The following is a 19062-nucleotide window of genomic DNA, read 5'->3' on the forward strand; positions in this document are numbered from 1 at the left end:
ACCTACCCTAACCCTGCAGGTTTTTTGGCAAGATTTCAGAAGTGGTTTGCCAGTGCCTGCTTTTTAGGGCTAGCTAGAGAGACACAGTCAATCAATTGGTTTTGTGCGTAGGACAGGACTAGAACTAGAACTCAGTCTTCTAGCCTGTCTTCATCATTACACCAAACTGGCTCTCCTAACAGCTTGTTGACATCAAGCTGCTGATCTCCAGAGATATTATTCTCTTCAGCATTCTGTTCTTTTTAACATTTATATTTTAATGGGTTCTACTAATCTAGTTGAAATGTTAATTTATATTGCTAGACCATGTATGATATACCATATCCTAAATAAATAATGTGGATAATGAAGTTTTTACTTAAATGATTTATGAACAGAAAATTATTCTGAAATTTGAATAACCAAAAAATATCTGAACCTTTTATATTAGAAAATCTCTTATTTGGGCAAAACTAGCAATAACAGTAATTAAGCATGTAAGTATTCCGGTCGGATAGTTTAAAATTGGGGAGAAATCAGCTGTTTTCTTGAGTTCGTTTGTTTATTAATATTTTAGCTTATTTACCGACGTCCCATTTAATGGTTGTTAAGTCTCTCAAGGTTACTAAATTGAGGTTAAGAGCTACAATACAAATTTTTAAGGCAGATTACTCAGCGTGTTTAAATCAGGCTTTAAACATGTTTATCAGAAAGCATGTAAGATTTTATTTCTATAAACAATATCTTTTCAAACGATCTAACACCACTTAAGAGTATCCCAAATCAGGAGCAACAAAGCGACTTTAATTTAGGCACTGCTAACCGTCTGCGTCCGAAATAACGAACGTATCCTGAACCAGGAACTTCGCAACTGAAGAAGAATTTTTCTTTCTGTTTCTCTTTTAACTCAGCAACGTAGCCTCGATTCCCTTGAAACCCTCGTTCCGAAAAAGACTTCTGGAAGCGTTGCCAACCGCGGTGATGTAGAACCGCACTCAGAATGGCTTTTTTGGGATTGGTGGAAGATGTGATCAGCGCCGCTGTCATTCGATTATAATTGGCTGATAGTGGCTTGGCGGGGTGGAGAGAGGAGAGGAGGAATGGAGCCCTTGGAGGTTGCGGAGGCTGTGCCGGATGGGGGCAGTGCAGTTATTGTCTGAAGATAGGGCCTTTCCGCGGGCGGAGAATTTGTCGGAGATTTGCCAGGCCGCTGTTTTTAATTCGGGTTCTGGGCAGTTTGACCCCACTTCGAAGAAAAGAGGTGGCCCACATCTCCGCGGCTAAGACTCCAAGCTGGCCTATCTGCTACGCCGCCGCCCAACGTTGGTGTCAGGAGCGTCATCGGAACAGAAGACTTCCCCTCCCCCATCTGCGGCGTTTTCTGGGCCCTGGCAGGCTGATTTTTAGTCATTCTTTTTCAAGCGCCGAACGGTTTTTACTTATCGGCATTTAAAAGAAAAAGCTCTGTCTCACATATGAAATAAAATACTTGTGACCTGAAGCGCAAGGTAGAGAAACAGAGGAAGAACCAGAGGCGAGCGCGCTATAAAGCGCCTGAGGGGACTTGTATGGGGGTGCGTGCACGGTGAAACTGTGTGTGTGTGTGTGTGTGCTGTGGTAGCTCACGGCGCTTAGGTGCGCGCGTGCCACGGAGCTAAGGTAGGGGCTGTGGGGAAAAGAGGTGGGCGCACATTCGCGCGAGGAATCAACACCTTGAGTTTTCTCTCATCTCTGTGTGTGTGTGTGTGTGTGGGCGCGCGCGCGCGCGCGAGCTGGGTGGGAAGAATCTCTGGATCGGGAGCACCTCCTCCCGCCCCCCGAAACTGCGGTGCAGGAAACGAGGGTGTGAGTGTAGCTGTAGCCCAGGTCCGGTCCGGGGTAGCTTTTTTTTCCCCCTCCCTTCCACCGCCCCCTTTTTAGGTCTTTATATTTATAACTATTTATACTGAAACGACTGTAAAATAATGGCAAAATCAGGAGGTGGCGGCGGCGGCGGCGGCAATGGCAGTGGAGGAACCGGCGGCGGCAGCGGGGGTCTAACCTGGGTGGTAAGTTGCCTGGCATTTTCTCCCAGTTTCTCCCTTTCCCGCTGTTGATGCTTTCCTAACAGGCCCAGACCGAAACGAGAAGTGGAAGGTCCCAAGGGAATAATGGAGGAGCAAAAATGCTTATTCGGATGGAGATGCGGGAAGGCAAGACGAGGAATTGGGGCGGGGGACGGTTATTCCCGGCCCGCAAAAGGGATGAAGGCAACGGGAATCGTGGATCTGATGGCATGGGGAAGCTGACATGTTTGGTCTGGGCCTGCAGGATTTACTACTTCAGCAAGGATTCACCACTTATTTAGCAGGAGGGCCTTGCTATTCGCGTCCCTGCCATTAAATTATGTCTTTTTGGCTGAATTTTTCGTTTGAGAATAGCTATTTGCCTCTTCCCTGGTTTCCGAGATTGTAAAGCTCTTAGATGTGTTTAGATTTAGACCAAGGAGGAAGCTTTCTGAACAATAATTTCATTTACATGAAAGCCAGTCCAGTTTTTGTTGTTCTATACCAACATGTGTTTTATCTCCCATCACAAAATAAGTAAATCATGAAATGATAGTCTTTTCAATCTTGGATCATAGAGTAGAATAAAATAAAGTTAGTTGGGGGAGAGTATTTAAGGTGCAATATAAAAGAAAATTAGACTGGATGTTTAGGATTAGAGATGTTCTTTTAGGCTAACTAAAAGTAATCATTTTTAATTAAAATATTGTGGGGCTGGGAGAGAGACAATAGAATGGATACTGTAGTTTCTTTAGCCTATTACTAACTTCTATTTCTCTTGTTCCACAGAAAGTTCAAACAGGGTCACTTCCTTATTGTAACTGACCATAAAAAAGGCAACATAACACAACAGTAGCAAAGCAGCTCATGCTGACTTGCTGCTATTCTACAGATGCATGAACAAATAGAATGTTAGAACTTGAAGTGGTGCTGGAAAAAATTTTTTAAATCTACTTTTCATGTTAATGTTGCTGTTTCTTTGTAAAACTAATAAAGTCACACGTCCTTTTTGTGTTGAAAGTGTTTTTACAGAAGCAGCTACATCTTAAAAGTAAAGGATACTGAGACTATAGTCTTATAAATTAAGATTGTGTCAGCATTGGGCTGATAGAAAAGTGAAATATTCTTTTGCTTTTCATACAGAAGTGATTTACATTTGCAAAGTCCAGCAGAGGCAATAAAATGGATTGTATAAGTGGGCCTATAACTTGGGAATTGCCTCAACCTGTTGTATCTCATGGCAGTAAAAACTATCTTCTCATGAGCAAACCAACTGTTCATTAAAATAACATTACAGACATGTTGTAGGTTAACTTGCAAGTGAATGTTACCAGTTTACTCTTCAGAGTAACAATGATTCAGAAGTATTTCTTTCGATACAGTTTTCTTAACTGTCTTCTTTAAGAGATATTTAAAAGGGGTTTTAAATCAGGTATGTTCAACCTGGGACACACAGGCCGCATGCGGTGCTGGACAACTAGTAATGCAGCATCACAAGATCATAAATTTTTAATGTCAAGATCTGAATTATATAGATTGTTATATATTTTACATGTGGCCCAAGGCAATTTCTTCTTCACTTAGTGCAGCCCAGACAAGCAAAAAGTGTAGACATCCATAGTAATCCTTGTTGAACAACCACTCATTCAGCAACCATTGGAAGTTGTGACATTGCTGAAGGAGCAGGACTTATGATCACTCTTTGTAGCCATCACAATGTCCCAGAGATCATGTGATCGCAGTTCATACTTGGTAGTCACCTTGCAGTTATATTGTTCTAATGCCCCACAGTCATGTGATTATTGCTTGTAACTTTTTACAACTTTCAAACTTCAGTGCTATCTTCCAACAAGCAAAACTCATTGGAGAATCCGACAAGAGGTCACAAATGGTGATCACATGACTTCACAGGATTTGTCTAACAATGGCTAGTGAGACTGCTGCAACTGCCATTTAAAACATTGCACTTTACAACTGTGTTGATTAGCAATAGATTTGACCGCCCAATTACCATTATTAAGTAAAAACTACCTGTATATTGCTTGGGATGGTACAGTATTTAAATGTGAGTTTTTCCTGTATGTTCTAAAACTTGTCTAAACAAAACATTTAGAACAGACACTCTGGTTAGATTTATTTATTTAATCAAATTTATATCTTGCTGGAATTGTAGACTCAGCAGCTTACAAAAAATAGTGTCATCATAAGTAATATATTACCTACAAACCTCAAAATTACTGCCAACATTAAACATCCTAGAAAAGGTCTCCAGCTATTTTTGGAAACTGGATAATATTGCAGCCAATCAATTTTCATCAATTAGGTGTTTTTATTATGATATGCACACACATATCATTTCATTTGTGAAATAAACAATGAATCCACAGATAATTATAGTCATCCATTTTGTTCATAAGTCCAAATATAAAAATCACTCTTGCGCTTAATTTCAGGCATTCAGTTACTACAGTACACACCTTTAAACAGTGAACAGCATGCACATCAGACAGCATATGAGCAAAGTTCAGAGAAGATGGGAAAGGATTATTTTATGGCCCATCTTCTCTGATAGCTTTTAGGTTGGAATTGTAGATAGATTTGTTGGTATTGGCAAAAGTTCATCATTTGAATGTTCATAAGTAGAATAATTTCTACAAAGACTTCCAAACAAGCAGGCCAAGACAGTCATGATTTAAAATTAGCTTTCTTTGTATTATATAGATAATGTGAAATTACAATTGCCAGCTCTTTAGCTGGTGTTGGCCTTCATACGTATTAAGTTCTTCCCAAGAATCTAGGATTCATAATTTGTTGACATAGTATATGTATAGATCCAAGCAGTGTATAATTGATGGATGGCATTTTATTATTATTACTATTATTTGGAAACCATTAATCCTTTTCAGTCATAACATGTTACTACAGTGAGGGAAAATTATTTTATCCCCTGCTGATTTTGTACGTTTGCCACTGACAAAGAAATGATCAGTCTATAATTTTAATGAAAGGTTTATTTTAACAGTGAGAGACAGAATAACAAAAAAAATCCATAAAAACACATTTCAGAAAAGTTATATGTTTTGCATTTTAATGAGTGAAATAAGATCCCCTATAAGCAAGATTTCTGGCTCCCAGTTATCTTTTATACAGGTAACAAGCTGAGATTAGGAACACTCTTATAGGGAATGCTCCTAATCTCAGCTTGTTACCTGTCTAAAAGACATCTGTCCACAGAAGCAATCAGATTCCAAACTCCACCATGGCCAAGACCAAAGAGCTGTCCAAAGATGTCAGGGATAATATTGTAGACCTACACAAGGCTGGAATGGGCTACAAGACTATCATCAAGCAGCTTGGTGAGAAGGTAACAACAGTTAGTGCAATTATTCGCAAATGGAAGAAACCCAAAATAACTGTTTATGGCTCCATGCAAGATCTCACCTTGTGGAGTTTCAGTGATCATGAGAATGGTGAGGAATCAGCCCAGAGCTACACAGAAGGATCTTGTCAATGATCTCAAAGCAGCTGGGACCATAGTCACCAAGAAAACAATTGGTAACACATTATGCCGTGAAGGACTGAAATCCTGCAGCGCCCGCAAAGGCCCCCTGCTCAAGAAAGCACATGTATAGGCCCATCTGAAGTTTGCCAATGAACATCTGAATGATTCAGAGGAGAACTGAGTGAAAGTTTTGTAGTCAGATGAGACCAAAATCAAGCTCTTTGGCATCAACTCAACTTGCTGTGTTTGGAGGAGGAGGAATGCTGCTGCCTATGACCCCAAGAACACCATCCTCACCATCAAATACGGAGGTGGAAACATGCTTCGAGGGTGCTTTTCTGCTAAGGGGACAGGACAAAGGGGTGATGGACAGGACCATATACCAACAAATATAGGGTCTTCTTCCCTTATCCAGGGCATTGAAAATGGGTTGTGGATAGGTATTCCAGCATGACAATGACACACACAGCCAAGGCAACAAGGAGTGGCTCAAGAAGAAGCACATTAAGGTCCAGGAGTGGCCTAGCCAGACTCCAGACCTTAATTCCATAGAAAATCTGGAGGGAGCTGAAGGTGCGAACTGCCAAATGTCAGCCTAGAAACCTTAATGACTTGGAGAGGATCTGCAAAGAGGAATGGGAGAAAATCCCTCCTGATATGTATGCAAACCTGGTGGCCAACTACAAGAAACGTCTGTGGCTGCCATCAAGGGTTTTGCCATCAAGCACTAAGTCATGTTTTGTGAAGAGGTCAAATATTTATTTCACTCATTAAAATGCAAATCAATTTATAACTTTTTTGAAATACATTTTTCTGCATTTTTTGTTGTTATTCTGTCTCACTGTTGAAATAAGCCTACCATTAAAATTATAGACTTATCATTTCTTTGTCATTGGGCAAATGTACAAAATCAGCAGGGGACAAAAAAAAATTTCCCCTTACTGTAGCTTACTAGCTACTACATAGCTAACTTTGACTTCTCAGTCTTAAGGGCCTTCTAGAGGTGTGAACTTCATAATAAGCAATGGTTTAACAAAGATTTAAGAATTCAGGCAACTGAAACTTGCATATTTGGAAGATAGTAAGTTTGGGGAAGGCTAATATAAGCAAATAATTTTATTAAAATCAAGTGATTTTAAAAACAACATTTTGATTCTTTGATATTTCTACATTTTTCTATAAAATGAAATTGTGATTTTGCATATAATGAAAAATAGAAAAGCAAATAAATACTTAAATTCAAACACTTCATAGCTCATAGCAACTAAATAAGAATCTATTACAGACATGTGCATGCCTTAATGACAAATGTTAGCTTTTAAAAAATACAACAAATTGTCAATTTAGAGGACTGGATATAATCCCCCAAACCTTTTTCTAAAATAATCCCAAAACAATAGACAAAAGTCTCTTGTATCTGACATTAAACTGTATCTTTTGTGCCAATTTAATTCACCTGTATAATAATATCTAAGCAAGTGATGTAAAATGATGCAAAGTAGTGAAATATATATTATTTATGTAAATATAAATAAGTTGATGGGAATGACACAAACTAATTTATGGATTTAACAGGCATTTTAATATGCATTTCTTTATACATGCTCCATTAAGCTGTGCGTTTAACTTTGTTGCTTTTTATAATAATGGTAAACATAAATAGTCTGAAATTGAAAAAAAAAAATCAGTAGGGCTGTGCATGAAAACATTCAGTTGGTGGTTGCAAAACCTTTAATTAATCCTTCCTTGTTCATATTTCTTTGCTAATAAATTATTTCTGTCCTTATATTCCACTATATTTCAGCAACAAGGTTATCACTTGTATTCACCCCCCAGTGCCTGAATTTTATAGGAATCACAATTTTGAATTTCGAATAAAGCAAGTAAATGATAATTAAATTTGGATCATATTCAAGTTTGACTTGCATATTTTGAAAATAAACTTTGTTATGACTAAAATATATCTTGTAGCAAATTGTTCTGGATAATTCCTGTAAATCAATAAAAATTTTGATTTCTGTAAAAACACTTTCTTATTGTATTTGCTGTTTAAATGTATATTGACCCTACATAATTTAATACACTAATGTAATTTCTTGTGTGTATTTGGCTATAACTACGTTCTGAACCAAAATATCCTTTTTTAATAAATTGCAGACATTCCTTAAATTGATACTTTTAATTAAAGTTTAAATTGAAAGAGATTTGCAAAACATTTTACTAGCCTGTGTTTATTTGACTTTAATATATAACTTAATGATCCATATTTTGAAAGGCTATCACCCATTTTTATATCTTCATAAAATTGTCAGTAGCAATCTATTTGAGGAAACTGATTAGAAAACTATGTCACTCTTTTTTTTATTTAAAAAGTTTTACAATACATTTTAACTTTAATCCCCCCTCCCCCACCCCTATCCAACCCTCCCTATCCCTCTCCCCCACTCCCTCCCCCCCCCCGACTTCCCAGAGCTAAATACAGGGCATAAAATCAAAAAACAAACATAAACACCCCTATGTTATCAACAATAAACTATAAATTCTATCTCTCTTTAGCTCATATAAAATGAATACAAACATTATTAACATTACAAATAAAGTAGAGAGAAAAAAGAGGAAAACAGAAAAAGAGCTTTACTCAAAATAAATTTTCTTAATCCCAGTCCTTATTCATATTAATTTCAAAAAAAAGAAAAGAAAAAAAAACAAAAAAACTTTCACCTGCTATTTGCATTCTCCCACCTTTCTCTAATTTCCAAACAAATTCTCAGTTACACGCCAAAAGCGCCTATCTCTGTTAATCTTAATAATCTCCAACCAAACTAAACTACGATCAAAAATAGTTCTTGCATGTATCACGCCAAATGTCTCGCAGTTCCAAATCATCCTTAAGTTCAAATAAAAGTTCAAATACAAAGAATATATATAAAAAAAAGATTTAGGCAATCTCTAAGACAACTTGTTGTTAATTAGGAGCTTACATACCCATTCTTAGTTCAACACATACTTTAAGTCCATTACCCTAATATACTTTTCTAGCAAGCAATCTTAAATTGTGTAAAATATTAACAAAAAGAAAAAAAAAGAAAAAAAAACCTTCTTTCTCCTCTATAATAATTTTACTCCATTGACATTCTAATCTAAAAATTAATCAGCAATCTTAACGCCCCAAAACTTTTGGAGCACCTCTGTCATGACCCCCAAAACTTCTTTAGACCGCTCCTCTCTCACATCTTCATTGTAAGCACGCTTTGGAGATTCCATAACTTTCTGCTGATCTTGCTCTTGCTCTCGTCTCGCTCTTCTTAGGGCGGCACGCGTCATCTTCTGGCCTCCTGCAGCAACCGATGAAACTGTGACTTGATCCCCTCCAACACCATTGTCCTCTGTCTGTCTATCTGTAACATCTTGAGGCTTTCCCCCACCGTATCCTTTTGCAGCTTCCAAAAATGATAGGGGGGTTGCTTTTAACACATTACTATAAAAATCACGTGCCTGAGCCACAGTAACCAAACGATGTCTTTTACCTTCATACGTCGCCACCAATCCAACTGGAATCTCCCATCTAAACTTAATATCACGTTTCTTAAGTTCCTGTACCAGAAATGCAAAATCTTTCCTTCTCCTTAGGATCTTCGGAGGGATCTCTTTTAAAACCAAAACTTCTTGCTTAGCCACTACCAAATTAGTATCATAAGCAGCTTGAATAACTTCATCTCTCATTACTCTCTTTGTAAAATAGACCACCACATCTCTGGGTAACTTCCTCTGTCTTGCAATCCATGAATTTACACGAAAAACTTTCTCCATATTTCCCTCAATTTCAGATGCTGACTGGCCCAGTACCCCTTCCAGAGCCTCAGAAATCAGCTGCTTTAAATCTTCTTTACCATTCTCCTTTAAACCCCTAATTCTAATAGCATACTGCATCTGATTATACTGAACAAGGCTCAATTCTTCGTCCATTTTATCCCTTATATTTTCATTTTCTAATACCTTTGCTTCTAATATAGAGTTCTTTTGACTGAGATCCTCCACTTTTATATCCAGCTGTAGCACACATTCAGCTACGGATTCAACCTTAGACAAAATGTCCACCCTCATTGCTCTCACCTTCTCTTCTATCTTCTTCTCCATTTTCTCCTCCATTTTCTCCTCCAGCTTTTTCAACTTTTCATCCATCATATCAGACATCAATTGTGCATGCTTTCCAAGAGCATCTTGTAAATCCTTAAGCGTCAATGCCGGGGGAGATGCAGGAGGAAGCAAAGCTTGCAATGAGGTCTCTTGCACCAGGGAAGACCCCGCATTCCAGAGAGCTTTAGAAGTTTTAGCCACCATCTTCCCCCACTTTCACTTATTACTCACTTTCACTTTGAAGCTATAAAATCCATTGAGCTAGAGAGTAAAAATAAAGAGTCCACTTCACCTTGACCTCCTGTACCGCTCTGCCTGCTTCTTGATAATCAAAAGTATTTCCTTTTGGCAGGGGTGGTTGCTAACGCCTGGCTCTGCTCCAATAATCCCAGAGCAGAGGCGCTGCGCAGCTCGGAGCAACCCAGGCTTCGGGGGGGCTCATCCTTCAGCCGCCCAAGCTCTCAGCTCAGGCGGCCCCAGAGAGCTCAACCCCTACCTGGGGCCTCACCCCCTCCTCTTCTCCCGAGGAGGGGGCTTCAAATCCAGCTGATCGGCGCTGTTTACGATGGAAAAACACAGCTGCGGAGCGGGCAGCCCGAAAACGGCTGTCTTCGGCGTCGCGTCGCCACCGGAAGTCCCTGTCACTCTTAACAATATAGCTATAGTATCTAAATATTAGTTTCCAGAAAGCAAAAACTCCAATTCCTAAAACCTGAAACTATATAACTACATTGTGCCCTACTCCCAAACTAGAAATTTTAATTTATATGCCAACAATATCCGTTAAATTTTCTGTCAGTTTGATTAGGATAAGCTGCATACAGAATACGGAAACAGCGAATATTAATGTATACATGTTTTTGATCCATTTTGTCTCACATCAAAATTAAATGTTACAGTAACATTTACTGTCAAATCTACATCTGTACAAGCTTTCTTGATTTGAGCTTTCTTGATTTATTATCCAGAAAGATGGATAAAATAAGCAATACATATGGCACATTTAAGTCCAAAACTACAATTAATTTATAATATTAGGCAAAAATGTAATTCAGAGTATGCATAGAGAAATGTAAAATACTTGTTGGGAATACTTTAAACCAAGCCTGTTTTTTTTTTAAAGTTTACATGGTCATTCCAGAGGACAGATGTGCCAAGGAAATGATCCATCTGTGTTAAGATATTCCTATCAGGAGCTATGTGCATTCTGCACATGTTTCAAAACACATAAGAGATGGCTCAATGAGTCTCATTGTGTGCATTTGCCAAAAAAGAATGTACAAAGCTAGGAAAACAATTTGCTAAGGAAGAGCATAATAACAGACATAATTCACTTTACAAGATATCTTCTTAAATCTCAAAAGATATTTGAAATAAGCTAAATGATCTAAAAATTAATAGGAACTTAAAGTTGTGAACTTCAAGAAGTGCGTTTACAAGAATAAATGATGTCTTATGTCTTAACACATTTTTTACTTCAAGAAATGAGGTGAAATTGTCCAACGTACCTGAAGAAGTTGTGAGTTTATTTATGAGCAAAGAAGTACTTGAGTGAAAGTTTTATGTAAGAAAGGTAACATCTTGGAACCTATACATCCCATTCTGTGGATGGCTTTAAAGCAGTTTAGGCAAGCTTTTTTGTTTGTTTGTTCTTTTTGGCTAATTTACAGTTTTGAGAGCATGTTGCATGTTCTTGCACAGAATGCCTGCAATGGGAATAGTGCATGTCTGTCATGGATGTACTAAGTTACAAAATATCCATCTATGGTTTGATAACAAGATGGTTAACTATCAAGTTTGTTTTCCAGCTTACTTCCCCACTTCCAAATATGCTTTGAATAATACCAGCTTCCTTTTATAATTAAATGAGTATCCTTTCAGAAAAAGCATAGGTTTTTTTTTAAAGAATGCCATTGATAATTCAAGTTGTTTATGGAAGCAATATGCCAATTGTTTTAAATGTTATTTCCATTCTGTAAGAAATTTAGTACTATCTTCAAGAAAGCTGAATGTAATAGTCAATATTAACATTATGAAAAATTCTTTATAAAGCACTGTTTTCTGCAAAAGTATAATAATTGCTGTTCCTATGTTTCAGGTAACATCTAATTGTATATTGGATGGACAGTATTTTTGAAGAGGAGGCTTTTCAAAATCTCAATAGTTGGAGATATAGATGTCACTCATTGTGGATAGATATATTTTGCCCCATTTTTACTTTTAGGAGGAATTATTCAGAAATGAATTGCTAAGCCTTCCAAACATTTAAAGATAGAATGGCTGCTTATTTTGTTTTAAAAAGGATACAAACTATGTCAGGCTTGGAAAGGTTTTTTTTTTCAATTATAGCAATTGAATTACTGAGTTATTCTAGCATGAAAGAACAATTAACTCTAGGCTCTAAATTTCTCTATCTGGTGGCTAATGTCCTATTGGTTTAAATGGCATTCTAGACTGACAGTTCGATTATTTAGTAATGTTTGGATTTTTGCAATCTAATTACTATTTTAATAATTTTAAATAAATATTTATTTAATAATTTTATTAAAGTTTAAAATATAAAAACTAAAAGATACAAACTAAAAAAGAAAAGAAAAATGCAAGAAAAAATATAAAAAAAGAAAGAACTTCCTCTCATCCCTAGGAAAGTGACTTCTCACTCTCATCATGGCATATATATAAACAATTTCATAATCTGTTTACCTCATCTTAACTAAAAAACATAAAACTTATTACAGAGTAGGCAAATCAAATAAATTTAATCCCATTTATATCCGCCCTTCTCCGAAGACTCAGGGCGGCTTACAATTTAAAGCACAAATCAATGTGCTTAGCAATAGCCTTCATTCTATATATATGCCTGCTTATTAGGGCTTTTCCCCCCCCCCAGCGGCATTATTACAAAGTCAGCTTATTGCCCCCAACAATCTGGGTCCTCATTTTACCTACCTCGGAATGATGGAAGGCTGAGTCAACCTTGAGCCTGGTGGGACCCGAACCTGCACTAATTGCAGGCAGCTGGTGTTACTTAAGGAGGCATTAGCCCACTGCTCCACCAAGGCTCATAAATAAATAAATAAATTCCTCATTCTATCTAATTACCAGCAAAAGATCCAAACAAAGATCTAAGATTTTAACATTAACTAAGATATATAAAACTCAACTTTCTACATTTCAATAGTGTAGAACAGAAGACAGAAAATAGTCCCACTATTCCAATGTACACTAGTGTATTGTTCTATCAATGAGCCAGGTTTTGCCTAATGTGTACTTGTACTTTTGGTTTTTCCTGCCTAAGTGTAAAACCTTGCTTTTCTCCATATTTCATTTTGTTGGATAGGGACCATTGTTCAAGTTTGTCAAAATCTTTTTGGATCCTGAGCTTAACTTTTGCCGTGTTGGCTCTTACTGCTAGCTTAGTACCATCTGCAAATTTGATGAATACCCCTTCTATTCCCTCATCTAAGTCATTTATGAAGATATTGAAGAGTACTGGGCTTAAGATGGAACCATGTGGTACCCTATTGCTTCCTTCATTCCTTGTAAATGTATTATTAGGGACTACTCATTGAGTACGGTTTGTCAGTCAGTTACAAATTTATCTGGTGGCAATGTTATCTATCCCACATTTTTCTAGCTTACCAAAAAATAAGTTTTGGGCAAGTTGGTTTGTATAGGCAAAGGTTCACAATTTTAACATTTGTAATGTCTATAAAAGAAAATCTAGGTTTGACATGACAAAGAGATCATTTCTCCTTCACAAAAAGACAAACTCCAGTACACAACATTCCAAACAGCAACTTTTCTCACGTCATATTTCACTCTAGCCCTTAGTTGCATATCCACATTTCACAAATATATAACAATCCCAGTATCTTAATATAATAAAAGGCTAACATTTAACATAACATAGAGAAATAACTTGTCTTTTAAGAAAACAAATTCTCCAAATTCTTCTGGCTAACCAGAAATCATCTAAAGTACACGCTGAATAATAAATAAAGCATGATTTTAAAAGTATTTGAACCTTAAAGAAGCTACATCTTATTTATCGTAAAGTTCTCTTTCTTCCTGGTTTGTGGCAAAGCTTAAATTGTTCCTATAGTTAAATAAACTATGGTCAGTGCAAACTGGCAAACTAAATAATTTTAATTTAATTTAATTTATTGAGATTTTTATACCGCCCTTCTCCCAAAGGGACTCAGGGCGGTTCACAGGGCATAAATATAAATAACAATACAAACATTAAAAGACAATTAAATCAATGCCCAAGTTAAAACTAGAATAATAAAACAAGCCAATAAAAAACCCATATACCCCCATCAGGCCAGACCCGCTAGTTCAAATAAATGGGTCTTCAACCTGCGACGGAAGGATCGGAGGTCTGATGCCATCCGGAGCTCAACCGGCAGTTGGTTCCATAACGCCGGAGCACCCACAGAGAAGGCCCTCCCCCTGGGGGCCACCAGTCGACATTCCTTGACAGGAGGCACCCTGAGGAGGCCCTCTCTGTGGGCGCGCACAGGGCGGAGGGGAGTCGACGCCGGCAGCAGGTGGTCCTCGAGGTATCGCGGACCCATGCCATGTAGGGACTTAAAGATCATAACCAAAACCTTGAACCTTACCCGGAAGACAACTGGTAACCAATGCAGCTCACGGAGCAAAGGTGTAACATGGGAGTACCGGGAAACTCCCAAGACAACTCTCGTGGCCGCATTCTGTACCAGTTGGAGCCTCCGAGTAGTCTTCAAGGGAAGTCCCATGTAGAGAGCGTTACAGTAGTCTAGGCAAGAGGTCACGAGCGCATGAGTGACCGTACATAAGGCCTCCCGGTCCAGATAGGGCCGCAACTGGCGCACCAGGCGAACCTGGGCAAAAGCCCCCCTAGTCACGGCCACTATGTGATCCTCCAAAGTGAGTCGTGAATCTAGGAGGACTCCCAAGTTGCGAGCCCTATCCACAGGGGGTAAAAGCTCACCCCCCATAGAAAGAGGTGGAACATCCCAGGTGTCCCGGGAAGCTGGAATGTACAGCCACTCAGTCTTGTCAGGGTTGAGTTGAAGTCTGTTCCTCCCCATCCAGACCCGAACCGCCTCCAGGCAACGGGACATCACAGCGAGGGCATCACTGGGGTGGTTTGGGGTCGAAATAAAAAGTTGGGTATCATCAGCATATTGATGATACCCAACTCCAAAACCACGAATGATCTCACCCAGCGGTTTCATATAGATGTTGAACAGGAGAGGCGAGAGGACCGACCCCTGAGGAACTCCACAAGCGAGAGTCCTAGGGGTCGACCTCTGCCCCCCTGCCAACACCGACTGCGAGCGTCCCAGGAGATAGGAGGAGAACCACTGAAGAACCGTGCCTCCCACTCCCAATCCCCTGAGACGCTGCAGCAGGATACCATGGTCGATGGTATTGAAAGCCGCCGAGAGGTCTAATAGGACTAGGACAGAGGAATATCCCCTATCCCGAGCCCTTCAGAGATCATTCACCAGAGCGACCAATGCCGTCTCCGTGCTGTGCCCGGGCCTGAAACCCGATTGGTAAGGGTCCAGATAATCCGCTTCATCCAGGATCAGAGGGAGCTGATGCGCCACCACACTCTCAACAACCTTCGCAAGGAAGCGAAGGTTGGAGACTGGACGAAAGTTGTTCAATACAGCTGGGTCCAAGGCAGGCTTCTTGAGGAGAGGTCTCACCACCGCCTCCTTCAAGATGGTGGGGAAATAACCCTCGCTCAAAGAAGCAGATATAACCGCCTGGAGCCAGCCTCGTGTCCTCTCCCTAGCTGCATAAACCAGCCAAGAAGGGCACGGGTCCAATAAACATGTGGTGGAACTCAGCTTCCCCATAATCCTGTCCACTTCATCAGGGGTCACAGAATCAAACTCCTCCCAGATAACATTGACAAGACCGCCCGCGTCCTGATCGCCAGACTCTGCCCAGCTGGAGTCCAAACCGGTCCGAATCCGAGCGATTTTATCCGACAGATGTTGACTAAACTCCTCGGCACGACCCTGCAAGGGATCCTCCCTCACCTCCTGATTAAGAAGGGAGCGAGTCACCCTAAACAAAGCGGCCGGGCGATTATCTGCGGACGCGATGAGGGTGGAGAAGTAATTACACCTCGCCTCCCTCATCGCAGCGAGATAAGACCTAATGTAGGTTCTTAACCACAATCGGTCGGGTTCAGATCGGCTGGACCTCCAGCAGCTCTCTAGGCCCCGTTTCCGATGCTTCATCTCCCGGAGCTCCGCGGAGAACCATGGAGCTCGCTGGGATCTGCGCCGGGTCAGGGGCCGCAAGGGTACAACCCGGTCGAGTGCCTCAGTGGCTGCCCTTTCCCAGGCTTCCACTAAGGCATCCGCCGAGCTGTGAGCAATGGAGGCAGGTGGGGACCCCAGCGCCGCTTGGAATCTATCAGGATCCATTAGGCGTCTGGGGCGGTACCATCTAGTTGGCTCCTTACCCCCACGGCGGGGTGTGGCAAAATGGAAGACCAGCCGCAGGAGGTGATGATCGGTCCATGACAGGGGCGTAATAAATGGAAAGCCCCCACCAAGATCATCCAACCACCGTCCAGATAAGAAAATCAGGTCAAGGGTGTGGCCTCCCTCATGAGTTGGCTCAGAAATTACCTGCGTCAGGTCCATGGCCGTCATGGAAGCCATGAACTCCCGAGCAAGCTCAGATGAACCTCCCAGGGATGGTAGGTTGACGTCTCCCAAAACTATAAGTTTGGGGAACTCAACCACCAACCCCGAGAGGATATCGAGCAGCTCGGGCAGGGCTGCCGCTACGCGACTAGGCAAAATGTACACGAGCAGCAAGCCCAACTACGCCCCAGAGCCAAATCTCATAAAGAGAGACTCACACCCGACTATCTGAGGAATGGTGGTCTCCCGCGGACATAAGGTCTCCCTAACGATCACCGCCACACCCCTACCCCTACCCTGAGCTCGAGGCTGGTGTAGCACCCGGAAGCCTGGTGGGCAAAGGTCAACCAAAGGGACCCCACCCTCTGGGCCCAACCAAGTCTCCGTGATGCAAGCCAGGTCCGCATGCTCACCCTCAACTAAATCCCTAACAAGGGGAGCTTTGTTAACCATGGACCTGGCATTCAGGTACACCAGCCTGAGCTCAGGAGGCTGCACATCCTCGCTCCCGGAACCTCGGGAAAGAAGCAGAGGGTCGGAGCGCCCCACCGCTTGCAAATAGCGGAGACGGCGCTCCCGGTAATGATATGGCCCCCTGTCTATCCGCCTGCTGCCATTCCCCGTCGTGGGAATTGGTAATCCCACGACCCGCTCATGAGCCCCGGAGACAACGACCCCTCGTTCTCCCCCCGCGCGGTCAGACCCAAGTCTGGCCTGAACTATGGTTGATTGGCCGCCCCCCAAAGCCAGACAACCCCTATCTCCCACCCCTCTCCCCAACCCCGTAAAATTTTTTGATAAAAACATAATCAGGGGCCTCTTATTACATTTATGTTGACGGCCCCTGCCCCTGTCCAGCCAAATACAATGAAATACATGAATCCAGTGAATTATTGACATAATTCCAAATGTTATTTTATTACCACAGAAACTATCCTCTTTAGCATTTCTCTTGAATTAGATTTTAGCTATCTATGATAGCTATTTAGTGAAATTGAAGAGACTATACAAATTCCTGTGCAGATTAAAAAATATTATTGTAGGCAACTGCCACTGGGCATTCACTGACCAAGAACATCTCTTGACATTGCTGGACTCCTACCTACCGTATCTTATTATTTACAATAATAAATAAATTGTAAGCAAAATGCCAGCTGCTAATAACTTTATCTCCAAAATAATTAAGCTCATCTTGGCCCAATATTATCTAAAAAATTAAAATATAGCTGCAACTCAATATTTATTTAGAAATATCTATGTTTCCAAGCTACATGAGTAAATTGGCACAATAGACAGTTTCTTCCAAGTCTAAATAAAGTGGAAAGTAGCATAGTTGTTTTCGCATTTGCCTTGGCAAACATTTCTTAAATGCACCAGGCTTTATTTATTTATTTATTATATTTTTATACTGCCCTTCTCCTGAAGGACTCAGGGCGCTGTACAGGGCAATAAATATAAAAACAGAATACAAAAGTTAAAAAACGATTAAATATTATGCCCAAGTTTAAAATAGTAATTAAAAACATATTAAAACCCCAACCCTAACCCATCAAACCAGGTCAGATTGCTCAAATAAATAAGTTTTTAGATCGCGCCGGAAGGAGCGAAGGTCGGGGGCCATCCGGAGCTCAACCATTATAGTTAGTTTTCAACAACATCTGTATGTCCCTCCAGATTTCAAAGGTGCCCATAGCCTGAAAAAGGTAATTTAAAATTATATATATTGTAACGGTGTAGATTAATTCCCAGATTAAAGGATTGTCATACCAGTAACACATTTTCCAAAGTTTTGGAGTTAGTCAAAACTAGGACTTATATTATTTTTATATATTTCAGACACTGTTTGATAATCAAAACAATGCTTCAAAAAAAGAAGAACCTGAACAAACAAATAAAAATGATTCAAAAAAGATGTCTGTTGAGAGAGTTTATCAAAAAAAGACTCAACTTGAGCATATTCTTCTCCGTCCTGATACATACATTGGTTCAGTAGAACCTTTAACTCAGGTAATTTCCATTTTCTTTTTATTTGAGAAGTTAATATCATTGAATATACCAAATCTTGCTTGTATTTGGATGGTACAAATAGTAATTTGGATCCCCCCCTATTTTCTAACATTGTTAGTAGCTCAGAGTCATTTGGCAGGTCAATGGAAATATAAATCCATTAATTAAATAAATAAATCTCTAAAATATAACTTTAAATTTTAAAAATTTAAGCATATTTTAAAATAATAGCATACACTTATAAATTTTTTATTCATAAAACAAACTTTATTTACAGTTGATGTGGGTGTTTGACGAAGATACAGGAATGAATTGTAGAGAGGTCACTTTTGTTCCTGGTTTATATAAAATATTTGATGAAATTCTTGGTAAGTGTTTATAACAATGATATATTAACAGCACTTGAAAATTATTTTGAGGTAGAAAAATACAGATATATTTTGGCATGTTGTAGATATATTGTTATAAATAGTAAATGTGTTAACATGTTAAAGAGATGAAAATACATAAAGGTATCATGTGTTCTTGTCTTTCCCTTCAGAATTAATTATAAATTTATTCCTTTCTAATATCTTTAAATATAGTTTAATTTTATTAAGTGCAATAGTGAAATAATTCTAACCTGTAAAATTTCAAATTGTACTGAAATCAATGTATGTGAATTCAATTCCCCAAGAATATTATGCAGAACATATTACAACAGTAATATATTGTTAATGGTGAAAGGAAA

General features: G+C 39.6%; 1 protein-coding gene across 1 annotated transcript in view; it reads left to right on the forward strand.

Moving 5' to 3' along the window:
- Nucleotides 1–1082: 1082 nt before the first annotated feature.
- The window catches only part of LOC310650187 (DNA topoisomerase 2-beta-like), a gene marked incomplete at its 3' end in the record, with an annotated part of 18733 nt that continues 753 nt past the window's right edge, over nt 1083–19062 (forward strand). The window contains exons 1-3 of the mRNA XM_083379018.1: nt 1083–2027; nt 18162–18332; nt 18610–18700. Coding sequence (XP_083235144.1) covers nt 1944–2027; nt 18162–18332; nt 18610–18700 — 346 coding nt within the window. The 5' untranslated portion in view covers nt 1083–1943. The remainder of the gene's footprint in view (nt 2028–18161; nt 18333–18609; nt 18701–19062) is intronic.

Source organism: Vipera ursinii (genome assembly GCF_947247035.1).
Source record: "Vipera ursinii genome assembly, chromosome: Z".
Taxonomy (NCBI): Eukaryota; Metazoa; Chordata; class Lepidosauria; order Squamata; family Viperidae; genus Vipera; species Vipera ursinii.